General features: G+C 32.5%; 1 protein-coding gene across 1 annotated transcript in view; it reads right to left on the bottom strand.

Annotated features, from left to right (window-relative positions):
• Positions 1–5,204: 5,204 nt before the first annotated feature.
• The window catches only part of LOC143076759 (uncharacterized), a 39,290-nt gene continuing 27,223 nt past the window's right edge, over positions 5,205–17,271 (bottom strand). Inside the window, exon 5 of the mRNA XM_076252625.1 lies at positions 5,205–7,940. Within this exon, the coding sequence (XP_076108740.1) occupies positions 5,248–7,940 (2,693 nt within the window). The 3' untranslated portion in view covers positions 5,205–5,247. The remainder of the gene's footprint in view (positions 7,941–17,271) is intronic.

Raw genomic sequence — 17,271 nt, 5'->3', positions numbered from 1 at the left:
CATTGAGGATGAGCTCCAGAGAAATCAGACTAGTGGCGTTTCGTTCGTTTGTTTGTTGGGAAAGGAGAGGAAATGCAACCGCTTGTACAGATAAACGACAGAATTACCATACAAGCATTTATAGTCAACACAATCAGAAATAGTTCCCATCGTTAGACGGGGAATATGAAGGCTTCCAAGAATGAACAAGTGACATGTCTAACTCTGAACAGTTAGAAAACAGACTATCGACATCGACCGCTTGTTCTTAATATTTGAAACTGTATGCATATATATACGTATACGTTTATGATATATATAGTGATGAGTTCTTGCGTCTGACAAAAACTAAATTCCTTCAAGGTTATATCTTGCCATACGTTTATATTGGTTTGTAAGGTGATTACTCACAATCGTTATTTGAAAATCCTGTTTGTGAGATGTAGATTCATTTCAATACAGAAATTTCGTCTATATATTTCACAAGTGTATAACACGGAGAAGCTCTGAAGGTCCATTACTCCCATTTTGTTTAGGTGTGAACCATCGATGTTTACAGCAATATCACAGAATAAGATGATGATGGTAGAAAGAACTATGGGCGTCATGTGGCAAATATTACATGCATATCGGACAATGAGTTGTCAATCTGTATGAAAAGATTTCCAATACAACCATATTACTGAGAAGGAATGTTTACATGCTATACTCTCGTACTAGTATTACAGGGTTCTTGTGGCGTTCACCTTAGACACACATCTTTTTAACGATGTTTAAAAAAAAGACAGAACCAATTTAATGTCATATTTCCCTATTTTTTAAATATAACTAAAAGTCTTTTATCTGACAAGAATACCCCTATTTAGCGAACAAGTAATTTATTCTTTTTTCTGTTATTGAATACCAAGAAAGAAAATAAATCCCGAAATTAAGTTGAAACTTTGATACTCAAAAGTTTCCCAGCAAAATATTCACATTCCCTGGGGATAATTAGTGTTCGTCCAGTGGCATATATAACAATTGTGATGACGAATTACTTCCTTTGTTCGAGAACAATCTTATTGAAATATAAATCTGTGATTTTACTAGGTCCACAGCTTCAATGAACCAAAGCAAAAGTTATACATCGACCTGTATTTAAATCAAATTGGTTCTCTTCTTCTTCTGGTATACAATAGTCTATCGACATTCGATGATTACATACTGTTGGCATACGTGGACTAGTCTATTTACAACACTTTTACCTCTATTTATTCAAAATATATGTTTTTTTCTTATGTTCAATGTATACATGTATATATTTTAAATTGCGCTATAGTTCCGTAACTTTCTATCCAGTCGTATAAACGCGTGCGTACATTTTTTTAAATCAATATTTCTGGTCTGTTCCAATCTGTCCTTCACTATTGACAATGAATATATATTACATTTTCCCAAATTCACCCTTGGAAAAAATATTTAAATAGATTTTAATTTCATCAAATCTTATTTTTTGGGTATTATTTATATGTTTATGAATTATATTCTTTACACCAGAAATGTTATTTATAAACAAGCGTATGAGTTTAGTAGTGACAAGTAAGACAGAGTTGTATATTATTCATCTGATAGTTCAAAATGGAAAGTTATAAGTTATAAGTTATCAGCCTTGTACACTGATCAATACCTGCAGAAGTGAAACGATGCATGAACTTGCAAGCCCGACAGGAAATCACTTGAATACCTGGACGTGTCACCTCACACCCCTCACAATACCTTTGGAAGTAATACCTTTAGCCATGCTGGTGATCAGATGAGGGAAGATCAAAATATATTTGTTTATTACTTTAAAGAATTATGAACAAATTAGATTTTCGAAAACAATTTTCACGGAACACTTATTTATGATTTCAACTTTGACTTTTCACCTAATTCCAATATCAACAGTTTAAAAACAACAGACCATGGTAATTTAAAAAAAGTAAGAATATTTTTCGTATCAAGTTAGTTAGTCGGATAAAACAACCGTACGATTGACAAGATATCGACACGCAATTACGACTACATCGGTTACTGTAGTTTTGTTTCTTTGTGGTTTATAGACATATCGTTTTTATTAATCGGGAAAGAAGACAAAATGGCGGATCGCAGAGAATTGATACTCTAAATTTAAAATCGATGGTGATCGCTTATCTAGCGGAATAAAACTTTAATATCTATGAATTTGAGCATTTTTATACAGAATGAACATAATATCAGTTTTTGATTTTTTTGCGAAGTTTCCCTTTAAGGACATTTACCCCTTAAGGGGTCAATTGACAATTTTGGTCATATTAACCTATTTGTAGATCTTACTTTGCTGATCATTTTTGCTGTTTACAGTTTATCTTCATCTATAATAATATTCAAGATAATGACCAAAAACTGCAAAATTTCCTTAAAATTACCAATTAAGTGGCAGCAACCCAACAATGGTTTGTTTGATTCATCTGAAAATTTCTGGGCTGATAGATCTTGACCTAATGAACATTTTTACCCCATGTCAGATTTGCTCTAAATGCTTCCGTTTTTGTGATATAAGCCAAAAACTGCATTTGACCCCTATGTTCTATTTTAAGTAACGGCGGCCATGTTTTTTGACGGATCAAAAATTGAAGCACACACTTTGTGCAGGATAATCTAAGGAACAATCATTTTTCGTTTCATTCAAATCCATTCAGTAGTTTCAGAGGAGAAGATGTTTGAAAAATTGTTAACGACGACGACGACGACGACGGACGCCAAGTGATAAGAAAAGCTCACATGGCCTTTTAGGCCAGGTGATCTAAAAATGCTTGTTTTTGGTCCCTTTTTGGCCCTTTATTCCAAGACTGTTTGTCCCATAACCCTTAAAATATATCTCAACCTTCTACTTATGGTATTAAACATGGTGGTACAATTTCAGAACAATTGAAATACTTATACACAACTTATTGTTCTGACACTAGATAAATGCTATTTTGGGCCCTTTCGGCCCCTAATTCCTAAACTTTAGGGACCATAACCCCCAAAATCAATTACAAGCTTCCTTTTGTAGTTATCAAATTGTAAATTTTTTATTGATTTCTGTTTACTTATACTAAAGTTATTATCCGGAAACCATCCGTCTTCGGACGACGACGATGGGATACCAATATATGACCTCAAAATTTTTTTGCGGTCGTATAAGAAAACTGCCAAAAACTGCATTTACCCTATGTTCTATTTTTAGCCATGGCGGCTATGATAAATCAGTCACTAAAGTTTAATGAAAATTGCTCAAAGCACTTTAAGGATATTGTCCGAAAACTGGAAAATCCCCTTTTTGTAATGAATAAAACCCCAAAACTCAGAAACGTAAAATCTAAAATTTATAAAAAAAACGAGAGAGAGCTCACGTCAATAGATATAAACATTTCACCAAAGTTTCATACAAATTCGTTAAAGCGTTTTTGAGTTAATATCTGACATATTGATGACAGACGTACAGACAGACGGATGGAGGGACAACTGTATACCATAATACGTTAAAACGGACGTACTAAAAAAATAAGTCCATTTATAAGTAATATACGGGAAAACAGGAAATAAATTTTTACAAAATTTCCTTCTAGATACTAGCTTTTCATCATAAACAAGCTTCGTTTAAGAAAGGTATTATTAAAATTTTCAAGACTTTAACCAGAGTTAATGAAATGTTAACTGGCAGAGAATCTAAGTGCATTTAAAAGTAAAATACGGATAAACAGGATTTTTTTTTTTTACAAATTCTTATTTCTGGATACTATCTTAATATGATCATAAACAAGCTTCTATCCAAGTGTGGTAGACTAAGCTCATTTATAAGTAAAATACGGATCAACAAGATGTTTTTTTTTTACAAAATTTTCTTCTTGATACTTTCTTATGATCATAAATTTAGCTTCTGTCCAAGTTTGGTCTAGATACTAGCTTTTCTTCATAAACAAGCTTCGTATAAGAAAGTTATCAAAACTTTAACCACAGTGTGAATGTAATGTTAACTGGCAGAACATCTAAGTGCATTTAAAAGTATAATACAGATAAACAAGATTTGTTTTTACAAACTTCTTATTTCTGGATACTATCTTAAGATCATAAACAAGCTTATGTCCATGTTTGGTATAAATCCAACTTCAAGGACATACAAAAACTTTAACCACAGGGTGAATATTTGTGGAAGCCGCCGCCACACGACGGAATGTACGTAGAATCGCTTTGTATAGCTTTTCCGACAAAAGTGGGGAATGTGTCCATAGGACACAGATGATGCCCCCGTTTGCATATCATATAAAAGGACATAACTGAAGAAAGGTAAAAGTGATACTACCCAAATTTGTTATTGATCTGAGTTTTGTAGTAATTTTTAGTCTTGTGTACAAGTTTTATAACATTTGGTTTAGACAAACTAAAATTAAAGAACGAAAACGAAAAATTCCGCAATTTTTCCATTTGTAAAGGGGCATAAAATATAATTACTCTAGAACGAGTGATGTGACGCCACCAAAATTCAAACTTGATCTGTGTTTTGTGGTAATAAGCATTGTATAAGTTTCATAACATTTGGTTGAGGCAAAATAAAATTAGAGAAAGGAAATAACTTTGGGACGTACTGACGGACAAGGGTAAAACTTAATGCCCCCTCCCCTATGGGGAACGTACAAATACATTTCAACTACACTTGTTATATTCAGGAAATAATGGGTGCAAATAATCAATTGCCAGTCCAGGTTATGGATTATTCTCACCTTTTGAAACATAATAAAATTTCATACAAAAAAGGTTTACACCAATGCATGCCATTTGTTGCAAGACAAAAAGAACCTATGCCTGCTTTGGTCAATTCAATTAGAAATATCAAAACTGACCAAAAATAACTTACACCAAATTGCAAGTCTAACTGTCTAATGAGCTATTAGACAGAATTTTATATCAAAATCGAAAACTAAACAACATGGTTTTATTAATAGAATGTTTTTAACAATGCATAACAAAAGTATTTTGAGAGTTATTTTACATTTAGTAATATAATGTTTATCATGTTTATGGTCAATAAGTTAAATGTGCTGTGAAATCATAATGCTGTTTAATATACACATCACAGTTTTTATCTATTTAGTCTCAAACAAACAACATTGGTATGATTTTCTCTTCTAGCTAGCAATTATATTTAATGATCACAGGTTTTGTTTAATTATATAATAAGCAGAATAGTTCTATTGATTTATTTTATCATGTTCGCCGAATTTCTAATTATATTATTTCTATTTTTTGTAACAAATGTACAATATTGGTATGATTTTCTCTGCTTGCAATATCTAGTGGTGTTAGTCCTCTCCATTTAATGTTACAATCTGCTTCATGTTTTAACAACAATTCAACAATCTCTACATGACCTATATAACAAGCTATAAATATGGGGGATTCTCCTGTTCTTATACACTTATTAATGTCAGCCTTATTGTTTATTAACATCTGCACTACTTCAGTATTTCCTTTCCAACAAGCAATGTACAGAGGTGATACTCCATCATCTTTACACTTATTAATGTCAGCCTTATTGTTTATTAACATATGTACTACTTCAGTATGTCCTTCCTGACAAGCAATGAACAGAGGTGATGCTTCATCATCTTTCCACTTATTAATGTCAGCCTTATTGTTTATTAACATCTGTATTACTTCAGTATGTCCAACCTGACAAGCCATGAACAGAGGTGATGCTCCATCATCTTTACACTTATTAATGTCAGCCTTATTGTTTATTAACATCTGCACTACTTCAGTATTTCCTTTCTCACAAGCAATGTACAGAGGTGATGCTCCATCATCCTTACACTTATTAATGTCAGCCTTATTGTTTATTAACATCTGTACTACTTCAGTATGTCCAACCTGAAAAGCAATGTACAGAGGTGATACTCCATCAGTATCTCTACACTTATTAATGTCAGCCTTATTGTTTATTAACATCTGTATTACTTCAGTATGTCCATTCTGACAAGCAATGTACAGAGGTGATGCTCCATCATTATTACACTTATTAATGTCAGCCTTATTGTTTATTAACATCTGTACTACTTCAGTATGTCCATTCTGACAAGCAATGTACAGAGGTGATGCTCCAGTATCTTTACACTTATTAATATCAGCCTTATTGTTTATTAACATCTGTACTTCTTCAGTATGTCCTTCCTGACAAGCCACGAACAAAGGTGATCCTCCAGTATCTCTACACTTATTAATGTCAGCCTTATTGTTTATTAACATCTGTACTACTTCAGTATGTCCATTCTGACAAGCAATGTACAGAGGTGATGCTCCAGTATCTTTACACTTATTAATATCAGCCTTATTGTTTATTAACATCTGTACTTCTTCAGTATGTCCTTCCTGACAAGCCACGAACAAAGGTGATCCTCCAGTATCTCTACACTTATTAATGTCAGCCTTATTGTTTATTAACATCTGTACTACTTCAGTATGTCCATTCTGACAAGCCATGAACAGAGGTGATACTCCAGTATCTCTACACTTATTAATGTCAGCCTTATTGTTTATTAACATCTGTACTACTTCAGTATGTTCTTCCTGACAAGCCATGAACAGATGTGATGTTCCATCTTTACGGCAATGGTTTACATTACTGTTACAATGATATAAACACCATGCAACCAGATCAATATCTCCTTTATAACAACACTGTATTAATGGAGTGTCTTTGTTTTGTGTGTCATATAGACTAGCCAATTGTTTCTGTTTTGATATTTCTAAACCTTTTAAATGTACAAGGATTCTTTGTCTGATGATTTGATCGTCCATGTTGATGTTACAGAAGACATCTACTATCTTTCCTTTAAACCAGTCATCTACCAATCTATTTATATACATTTGCTGATATCTTTCTGATACAGTTATTAAAAATTCATTTCTTTTGCCTTTTTTTTCAAAAACAAACCTTTCACGAATAAAATGACTTGAAGCATTATTAATTAAACAATAAATCATAACACTGCCAAAGTAATAAGCAAGAAAGTCAAACAGCTTGTCATGAATAGTTCTGTATAATTCACCCTCCTTTCTGATAAACGTATGAGTTAGTGAATCCAGTTCATCACGCAGTACCAATCGAGATGTTCCTTTCACCACTTTACAAGCTTCATATGTGTTCTCTATGATTTTTGTTACATCTTTATCAACATCTTCAGTGAGCCATTCTTCTTTAATATGATTGTTAAACATAACACATAGAGCAAGTGCACAGTACTTGACATGCGCTCCTTCTAGCTGTATTTTATCTATCTCTTCTTTATAAACTGTAAATGGATTCTGAAAGAAATCTACCATTCTCAGATTTGGGTTTTTGCTGTATAATTGACATAAAAGAGGAAAACAGTCAAACATGTCATAAAATTCCTTGATCTTAGAGGCCTTTGTTTTCAAGTAAAGTTCAGCAATAGATTGTTTTTCTTTTTTCGATAAACGTATATCTTCAGACAAAAGATTAAATTCACAGGACTGATTAAAAGATAAAGATTTCATTTTTTCATCCTTAAAAACCTGAAGTCTACAAGACATGATTAATTTGACAGGTTTTTTTTCTATTAATGATTTGATTTTTTCCATTAGATTTTTCCAGCTTTCCAACTTCGTTGGATTTATAGTATATGTTCCACAAAAGTCATCCACAACAAAAAGGATTTTCTTACTTGGATTGTACCACTTGATAATTTCTTCGGGTTTTGTTACCGGTAAAATATCATAGTCGCCTTCTTGCATTTGTAGAGCAACATGACGCACTAATAATGATTTTCCTGTTCCCGAACTTCCGGTAACAACAACACAACCATTTTCTTTGATACATTTTAATACACTCTTTGCTCCATTTGTTTCTATAAACATTTTGTCATCTTCTGTCCAAGTTTCCAATTCCTCTTTAATTTGACCTAAAAAAAAAAGAATTTGATATTTCTTTAAAATTTACAATTATTTTGAGACTGACTTCTGTGATTTTGCCATACTGATATGTACTCATATACCTTATAAAATTTATAAAAATGTAGGACTTGAGCTTACATGATCAAAGTTATTCCTCAATAAAAGATATAATGGTTTTTTGATCCAAACAATATCTTTTTATAGAACAAGCTCTCTGTGAGTATTGCATGATAAGATATAGTCCCCTGACGGTTAAACATTTATTGTATTGAAACAAAATTCTAACTTACTCTATAACTTGTCATGGTGTAAACTATATTACAAATATCAAGTCAATATCTTCAAGAATGACCAAACAAAACGTGCGGAAAACTGATTATTTTAGTGAATTTTCTGAGTCCATTACTCTGCACAAAATCATCAGACCGGAACAAAATTCAAAATTTGAACTGTAACTTGTCATGACAAGAGTGCACACACTGAAATGTCTCTTCTTTCCCTATCATTGATATTATGTTGAAAGTCCTAAATATAAAGCATTACTACAACTATCACATGAACTTAACTTGATCCAATAAAATGAGGTCAAGGTCATATAAACCAGACAAGAAATACATGTACACATTACAATCATTCAATACACTAAGTATAGTTGACCTGTTGCTTATAGTTTCTAAGAAACCGACTAAACCAAGAAAACTAAACATTGACTACTGAACCATGAAATTAAGGTCAAGGTCAGATGAACCATGTAAGGCAAACATGTACAGCTTACAATTCTTCCATACAACAAATATAGTTGACCTACATGTATTGCTAATAGTTTAAGAAAAACAGACCAAAACACAATAAAATGCTCCACTGGGCACAGCTTTATACGACCGCAGAAGACGAACCCTGGACAGTTGGGGCAAGTATGGACACAACATTCAAGCTTGATACAGCTCTGAATTTTGATTGTGATTAAATATTTGGCACAGCATAGGCTTCTGTCACAGAATGAATGTGGTCTTAGAACTTAAACATATAAAAATTAACCTATCATGGTCCAATATCCAAAATCCAAATACATGGTTAGATTCAGCATATCAAAGAATCCCAAGAATTAAATTTTTGATGAAATCAAACAAAGTTAATTTTGAACCCTTTTGACCTCAATGTAGACCAATTAGATAACCGGGCCAAAATATCAACAAGAGTGCACACACTGAAATATCTCGCCTTCTTTACTAATCATTGATATTATTTTGATAGTCCTAAATATAAAGCTTTATGACAACTGTCACATAAACTTAACCAAAAAAAACTAAACATTCACCAATGAACCATGAAAATGAGGTCAAGGTCAGATGAACCATGCCAGGCAGGCATGTACAGCTAACAATTTTTCCATACAACAAATATAGTTGACCTATTGCTTATAGTTTAAGCGTTACAGACCAAACCAGATGCTCCGCAGGGCGCAGCTTTATACGACCGCAAAGTTTGAACCCTGAACATTGGGGCAAGTATGGACATAAAATTCAAACTTGATACAGCTCTGAATTTGGATTGTGATTAAATAGTTGACACAACACAGGTTCCTGACACATAATGAATGTGGTCTAAGAACTTAAACTTAAAAACTTTAAATTTTAAATTTGACATTACCTATTATGGTCCAATATCCAAAATCTAAATACATGGTTGTAGGTTCAGCATATCAAAAAACCCCAAGAATTCAATTTTTGATGAAATCAAATAAAGTTCAATTTTGGACCCTTTAGACCTCAATGTGGACCAATTTGATAACCGGGCCCAAACATCAAAAATCTAAATACATGGTAAGATTAAGCATATATCAAAGAACCCCATATATACAATTTTTGTTGAAATCAAACAAAGTTTAATTTTGGACCGCAATTTGGACCAACTTGAAAACTGGGCCTATAATCAAAAATCTTAATACATGTTTAGATTCAGCATATCAAAGAACCCCAAGGATTCAATTTTTGTTGATATCAAACAAAGTTTAATTTTGGACCGCGATTTAGACCAACTTGAAAACTGGGCCCATAATAAAAAATCTAAGTGCATGTTTACATTCAGCATATCAAAGAACCCCAATGATTCAATTTTTGTTGATATCAAACAAAGTTTAATTTTGGACCACGATTTGGACCAACTTGAAAACTGGGCCCATAATAAAAATTCTAAGTACATGTTTAGATTCAGCATATCAAAGAACCCCAAGGATTCAATTTTTGTTGAAATCAAACAAAGTTTAATTTTGGACCACGATTTGGACCAACTTGAAAACTGGGCCCATAATAAATAACCAGATGCTCCGCAGGGCGTAGCTTTATACGACCGCAGAGGTTGAACCCTGAACGGTTGGGGCAAGTATGGACACAACATTCAAGCTGGATTCAGCTCTAAATTTGGATTGTGATTAAATAGTTGACACAGCATAGGTTTCTGACACAGAATGAATGTGTTCTAATGAACTTAAAATTTTTGTTTTCTCTTAGAGCAATTCACTATGCTGTTGAATATTAATCCTCTCAAAACAAGAATGTGTCCTCAGTACACGAATGCCCCACTCGCACTATCATTTTCCATGTTCAGTGGACCGTGAAATTGGGGTAAAAACTCTAATTTGGCATTAAAATTAGAAAGATCATATCATAGGGGACATGTGTACTAAGTTTGAAGTCGATTGGACTTAAACTTCATCAAAAAATACCTTGACCAAAAACTTTAACCTGAAGCGGGACAGACGGACGGACGAACGGACAGACGAATGAACGGACAGACGGACGGACGCACAGACCAGAAAACATAATGCCCCTCTACTATCGTAGGTGGGGCATAAAAATGTTTGAAGAAATTTTCTTTTTTATTTATGAAATTTCAAATGAGAAAAATTGAACCCAATTTTTTTAATCACATCCCCCTTTCCCTTATTCCAAAACTAATCTCAATTAAAATTTCTAATGGAGTTTGCAACAATAACTACTCATTTAAATACATCATAAAATATTAAGATGTAAAAAAAACTGCTTGTTATCACTGAATGTTATTTATTATAATTTATCAGTTGGTAGTAAAAAGTGAATATACATTGTATATTGTATATAACAAAGATTTAAGTTGATTCTGGACAAAGAAAGATAACTCCAATTAAAAAAAAATCTTGCTATTGCACAATATTTTGCAATTAGATATTTCTTGCTTACTATTCTGGACAAAGAAAGATAACTCTAATTAAAAAAAAATTTGCTATTTCACAATATTGTGCAATTAGATATTTCTTGCCATTGCGCAATACTGTGCAATTGAAAAGACTTGCTATTGCACAACACTTAATATAATAATTTTAGATCCTGATTTGGACCAACTTGAAAACTGGGCCCATAATAAACAATAACTACTCATTTAAATACATCATAAAATATTAAGATGTAAAAAAACTGCTTGTTATCACTGAATGGTAAAGATTATTATAATTTATCAGTTGGTAGTAAAAAGTGAATATACATTGTATATTGTATATAACAAAGATTTAAGTTGATTCTGGACAAAGAAAGATAACTCCAATTAAAAAAAATCTTGCTATTGCACAATATTTTGCAATTAGATATTTCTTGCTTACTATTCTGGACAAAGAAAGATAACTCTAATTAAAAAAAAATTTGCTATTTCACAATATTGTGCAATTAGATATTTCTTGCCATTGCGCAATACTGTGCAATTGAAAAGACTTGCTATTGCACAATACTTAATATAATAATTTTGGATCCTGATTTGGACCAACTTGAAAACTGGGCCCATAATAAAAAATCTAAGTACATTTTTGGATTCAGCATATCAAAGAACCCCAAGATTTCAATTTTTGTTAAAATCAGACTAAGTTTAATTTTGGACCCTTTGGACTTTAGTGTAGACCAATTTGAAAACAGGACCAAAAATGAAGAATCTACATACACAGTTAGATTTGGTATATCAAAGAACCCCATTTATTCAATTTTTGATGAAATCAAACAAAGTTTAATTTTGGACCCCGATTTGGACCAACTTGAAAACTGGGCCAATAATCAAGAATCTAAGTACATTTTTAGATTCAGCATATCAAAGAACCTAACTGATTCATTTTTTGTCAAAATCAAACTAAGTTTAATTTTAAACTAAGTTTAATTTTGGACCCTTTGGACCTTAATGTAGACCAATTTGAAAAGGGGACCAAAGGTTAAGAATCTACATACACAGTCATGACAGTTAGATTCGGCATATCAAAGAACCCCAATTATTCAATTTTGATGAAATCAAACAAAGTTTAATTTTGGACCCTTTGGGCCCCTTATTCTGTTGGGACCAAAACTCCCAAAATCACTACCAACCTTCCTTTTATGGTCATAAACCTTGTGTTTAAATTTCATAGATTTCTATTTACTTATACTAACGTTATGGTGCGAAAACCAAGAAAAATGCTTATTTGGGTCCCTTTTTGGCCCCTAATTCCAAAATGTTGGGACCTAAACTCCCAAAATCAATACCAACCTTCCTTTTGTAGTCATTAACATTGTGTTTAAATTTCATTGATTTCTATTTACTTAAACTAAAGTTATTGTGCGAAAACCAAGAATAATGCTTATTTGGGCCCTTTTTTGGCCCCTAATTCCTAAACTGTTGAAACCAAAACTCCCAAAATCAATCCCAACCGTTCTTTTGTGGTCATAAACCTTGTGTCAAAATTTCATAGATTTCTATTAACTTAAACTAAAGTTATAGTGCGAAAACCAAGAAAATGCTTATTTGGGCCCTTTTTGGCCCCTAATTCCTAAAATGTTGGGACCAAAACTCCCAAAATCAATACCAACCTTCCTTTTGTGGTCATAAACCTTGTGTTAAAATTTCATAGATTTCCATTCACTTTTACTAAAGTTAGAGTGCGAAAACTAAAAGTATTCGGACGCAGGACGACGACGACGACGACGACGCCGACGCCAACGTGATAGCAATATACGACGAAAAATTTTTCAAATTTTGCGGTCGTATAAAAATCTAAGTACATGTTGTGATTCAGCATATCAAAGAACCCCAAGAATTCAATCTTGTTGAACTCATACAAAGTTAAATTTTGGACCCCAATTTGGACCAACTTGTAAACTGGGCCAATGATCAAAAATCTAAGAACATGTTTAGATTCAGCATATCAAACAACCCCAAGAATTCAATTTTTGTTAAAATCAAACTTAGTTTAATTTTGGACCCCAATTTGGACCTTAATGTAGACAAATTTGAAAACGGGACCAAAAATTAAGAATCTACATACAAAGTTAGATTCGGCATATCAAAGAACCTCAATTATTCAATTTTTGATAAAATCACACAAAGTTAAATTTTAGACCCTTTGGGCCCCTTATTCCTAAACTGTTGGGACCAAAAGTCCCAAAATCAATCCCAACCTTCCTTTTATGGTCATAAACCTTGTGTTTAAATTTCATAGATTTCTATTTACTTATACTAAAGTTATGGTGCGAAAACCAAAAAAAATGCTTATTTGGGCCCCTTTTTGGCCCCTAATTCCTAAACAGTTGGGACCAAAACTCCCAAAATCAATCCCAACCTTCCTTTTATGGTCATAAACCTTGTGTTTAAATTTCATAGATTTCTATTTACTTATACTAAAGTTATTGTGCGAAAACCAAGAATAATGCTTATTTGGGCCCTTTTTTGGCCCCTAATTCCTAAACTGTTGGGACCAAAACTTCCAAAATCAATCCCAACCTTCCTTTTGTGGTCATTAACCTTGTGTGTAAATTTCATAGTTTTCTATTTACTTATACTAAAGTTATAGTGTGAAAACCAAAAGTCTTTGGAAGCCGACCAGGACAATGACGCCAACGTGATACCAATATATGACCAAAAATTTTTCAATTTTTGCCGGTCGTATAAGAACAAAAACTTAACACTGAGCAATGAGCCTTGAAAATGAGGTCAAGGTCAAATGAAACAGGATCGACTGCCATATAGATCATAAAATATTTCCATACACCAAATATAGTTGACCTATTGCAATTAGTAATAGAAAAAAGAAAAAAAAAACCTCAAAAACTTAACTTTGACCACTGAACCATGAAAATGAGGTCAAGGTCAGATGACACCTGCCAGCCAGACATGTACACCTTACAATCATTCCATACACTAAATATAGTAGACCTATTGCATACAGTATAAGAAAAACAGAAAAAAACACAAAAACTTAACTATAACCACTGAACCATGAAAATAAGGTCAAGGTCAGATGACACCTGCCAGTTGGACATGTACACCTGACAATCATTCCATACACTAAATATAGTAGACCTATTGGTCATAAACCTTGTGTTAAAATTTCATATATTTCTATTTACTTTTACTAAAGTTATTGTGCGAAAACCAAGAAAAATGCTTATTTTGAACTTTTTTGGGCCCCTAATTCCTAAGCTGTTGGGACCAAAACTCCCAAAATCAATCCCAACCTTCCTTTTGTGGTCATAAACCCTTGTGTTTAAATTTAATAGAGATCCATTCACTTTAACAAAAGTTAAAGTGCGAAAACCAATGTGTCTTGGGACAACGACTTCATACCAATATACGACCACAAATTTTTCTTGCGGTTGTATAAAAGGTTAACACTGAGCAATGAACCTTGAAAATGAGGTCAAGGTCATATAAAACCTGGCAGACTGACATGCACATCATAAAATATTTCCATACACCAAATATAGTTGACCTATTGCATATAGTGTTCGAAAAAACAGACCAAAACACAAAAACTTAACTTTAACCACTGAACCATGAAAATGAGGTCAAGGTCAGATGACACCTGCCAGTTGGACATGTACACCTGACAATCATTCCATACACTAAATATAGTAGACCTATTGCATACAGTATTAGAAAAACAGTACAAAACACAAAAACTTAACTATAACCACTGAACCATGAAAATGAGGTCAAGGTCAGATGACACCTGGCAGTTGGACATGTACACCTGACAATCATTCCATACACCAAATACAGTAGACCTATTGCTTATAGTATCTGAGAAATGGACTTGACCACGAAAACTTAACCTTGTTCACTGATCCATGAAATGAGGTTGAGGTCAAGTGAAAACTGTCTGACAGGCATGAGGACCTGTATACAAACATATATATACCAAATATAGTTATCATATTACTCATATTAGGAGAGAAGGATAAGAATACTAAAAATACTAAAAAAAATTTCAAGTAGTCACTGAACCATGAAAATGAGGTCAAGGACAATGGACATATGACAGACGCAAACTTCGTAACATACAAATGTAAGGCATCTATATACAAAGTTAAGGAAGGGTCCAGGTCTTCTACCTTCTGAAATATTAAGCTTTCAAGAAGTTAGCTAACGCCCCCGCTGCCACTGGATCACCATTCCTATGTCCAGCTTTCTGCGACAGAAGTTGTAGGCTCAACAAAAATCAACAATTCAGGACTGGGGAAGTAAATTATAAATGGGACAGATTTTTCTAAAATATTCAGGGTAGACAAAGTTTGTTATGCTAACCATATTTCCCCTTTCAGTTTTTCTCAACTGGCTCTAGTTTTCCAGATACTAATCAAAACTGTAGTGTTCCCCCTATGTTATATTTTTAGCCATAGTGGCCATGTTGATTGCTTAGGAAAATTTTAAACTGTAAAGTTGACATCCTTTACACATGATACATGAACAGACAATTTTTAATTTTAGTTTCTTGTGTATAATTCAGAGTTTAGTATGACGTCCATTATCACTGTACTAGTATACATATTTTTAAGGGGCCAGCTGAAGGACACCTACGGGTGAGGGAGTTTCTCGCTACATTGAAGACCCATTGGTGGCCTTCGGTTGTTGTCTGCTCTATGGTCGGGTTGTTGTCGCTTTGACACCAGGGATGGGGTCGATTACTTTAAAATGTAATCGATTAAATTACAATTACTTTGCTTATAAAATGTAATCGATTACATGACAATTACACCCTATTTCATAAGTAATCGATTACATTAGATTACTTTTCTTTAAAGTAATCATGATTACTTTAGATTACTTATGATTACATTGTATATTGCAATATCAAAGTCTTTTTTATAAATATTTATCCTTACAAAAAGCTAATTTTGGTGATCTTTTTAAAAGCCTTAATTTATTTATCTTATTTAAAAGAATTTATAGACAAGTACAGTGTAACATGTGTAACTTCATAAAATAGCTGTAGACAAGTATCCTTTCTCTATGTAAAAAAATAACTTATTTTTTTCTACAAATTTTAACCAACTGCCTAATTAACAAAAAACCTGAACAAATAAGGAAAAATTAATTAAGTATAGTTTTATTGTCTGTTGGGACATAATTGACACATCCATTAATGTTTTTACAGGTGTTAATCACTACTTCCATTTTTTTAACAAACAATAGGTGAGCTTGGGTATTAAAATTTTATTGTCTAAATAACCATATCAATAAAGTTAAAAGTGGTTGATAGTCATTATTTGTTTGAAAATTTTTAATACTTGATCTAATTAATAATTAATAGAATTATTGTCAGGTGAAAACACAAAACAGCTTTGTAACTTAGGAAAGAATATACATTTCTCTTTAAATTAAAAAAACAGGTTATTGTAATAAAAGATATTTTGTATTGATGATACTTCTGACGTCACCTATTGTTTGTAATATTATGCCATATGTATACACTGTACATGTACTTGTTTATACTGATGAGCCGTAAGGCTCAAAGTTAATAAAGAATAAAAATTAGAATGCACATATTATACACGAATTTATAGACCCAAATTTATTCAATTTGTCAATAAATGAAATCTGGTTTTAACTTCCATTTTGAATTAATTGGGCTCATATATTTTTGTCGACCATCAATGTCAAATTGGAACTAAATGTTTTCTGCATTTGAATTTCAATGTATTTATGTTAAAATATTTGGTAAACTTATATGAAATTAGAGTTAATATCAGAAGTTTTCAATCAAGGAAAAAAATGCTTTCAAGGCATATTCTTGTATCATAAGAGCTCAATCTCACAACGAAATATTGGAGAGGCAATTTCCTTTAGTAAACTGTTAACAAAATAAAACACTCGGTTATAAAAATTTGTTATGTAGATGATACAATTCATCACATTAAACAAGGTCCCATCATTGTGAATACTAGTTGCATGATATTTCATTCAAGCTTTACATTTTCTTATTTTCATCTTGTCTATCAAAAACTATTTTCATATATATATATAAATTTGTAATCAGCAAGTAATCATATAAATGTAATCTTAAAGTAATCT

This window comes from Mytilus galloprovincialis, chromosome 5 (assembly GCF_965363235.1).
Source record: "Mytilus galloprovincialis chromosome 5, xbMytGall1.hap1.1, whole genome shotgun sequence".
Lineage (NCBI taxonomy): Eukaryota > Metazoa > Mollusca > Bivalvia > Mytilida > Mytilidae > Mytilus > Mytilus galloprovincialis.
The sequence above is the reverse complement of the archived record's forward strand: the minus strand, read 5'-3'. Positions and strand labels throughout refer to the sequence as shown.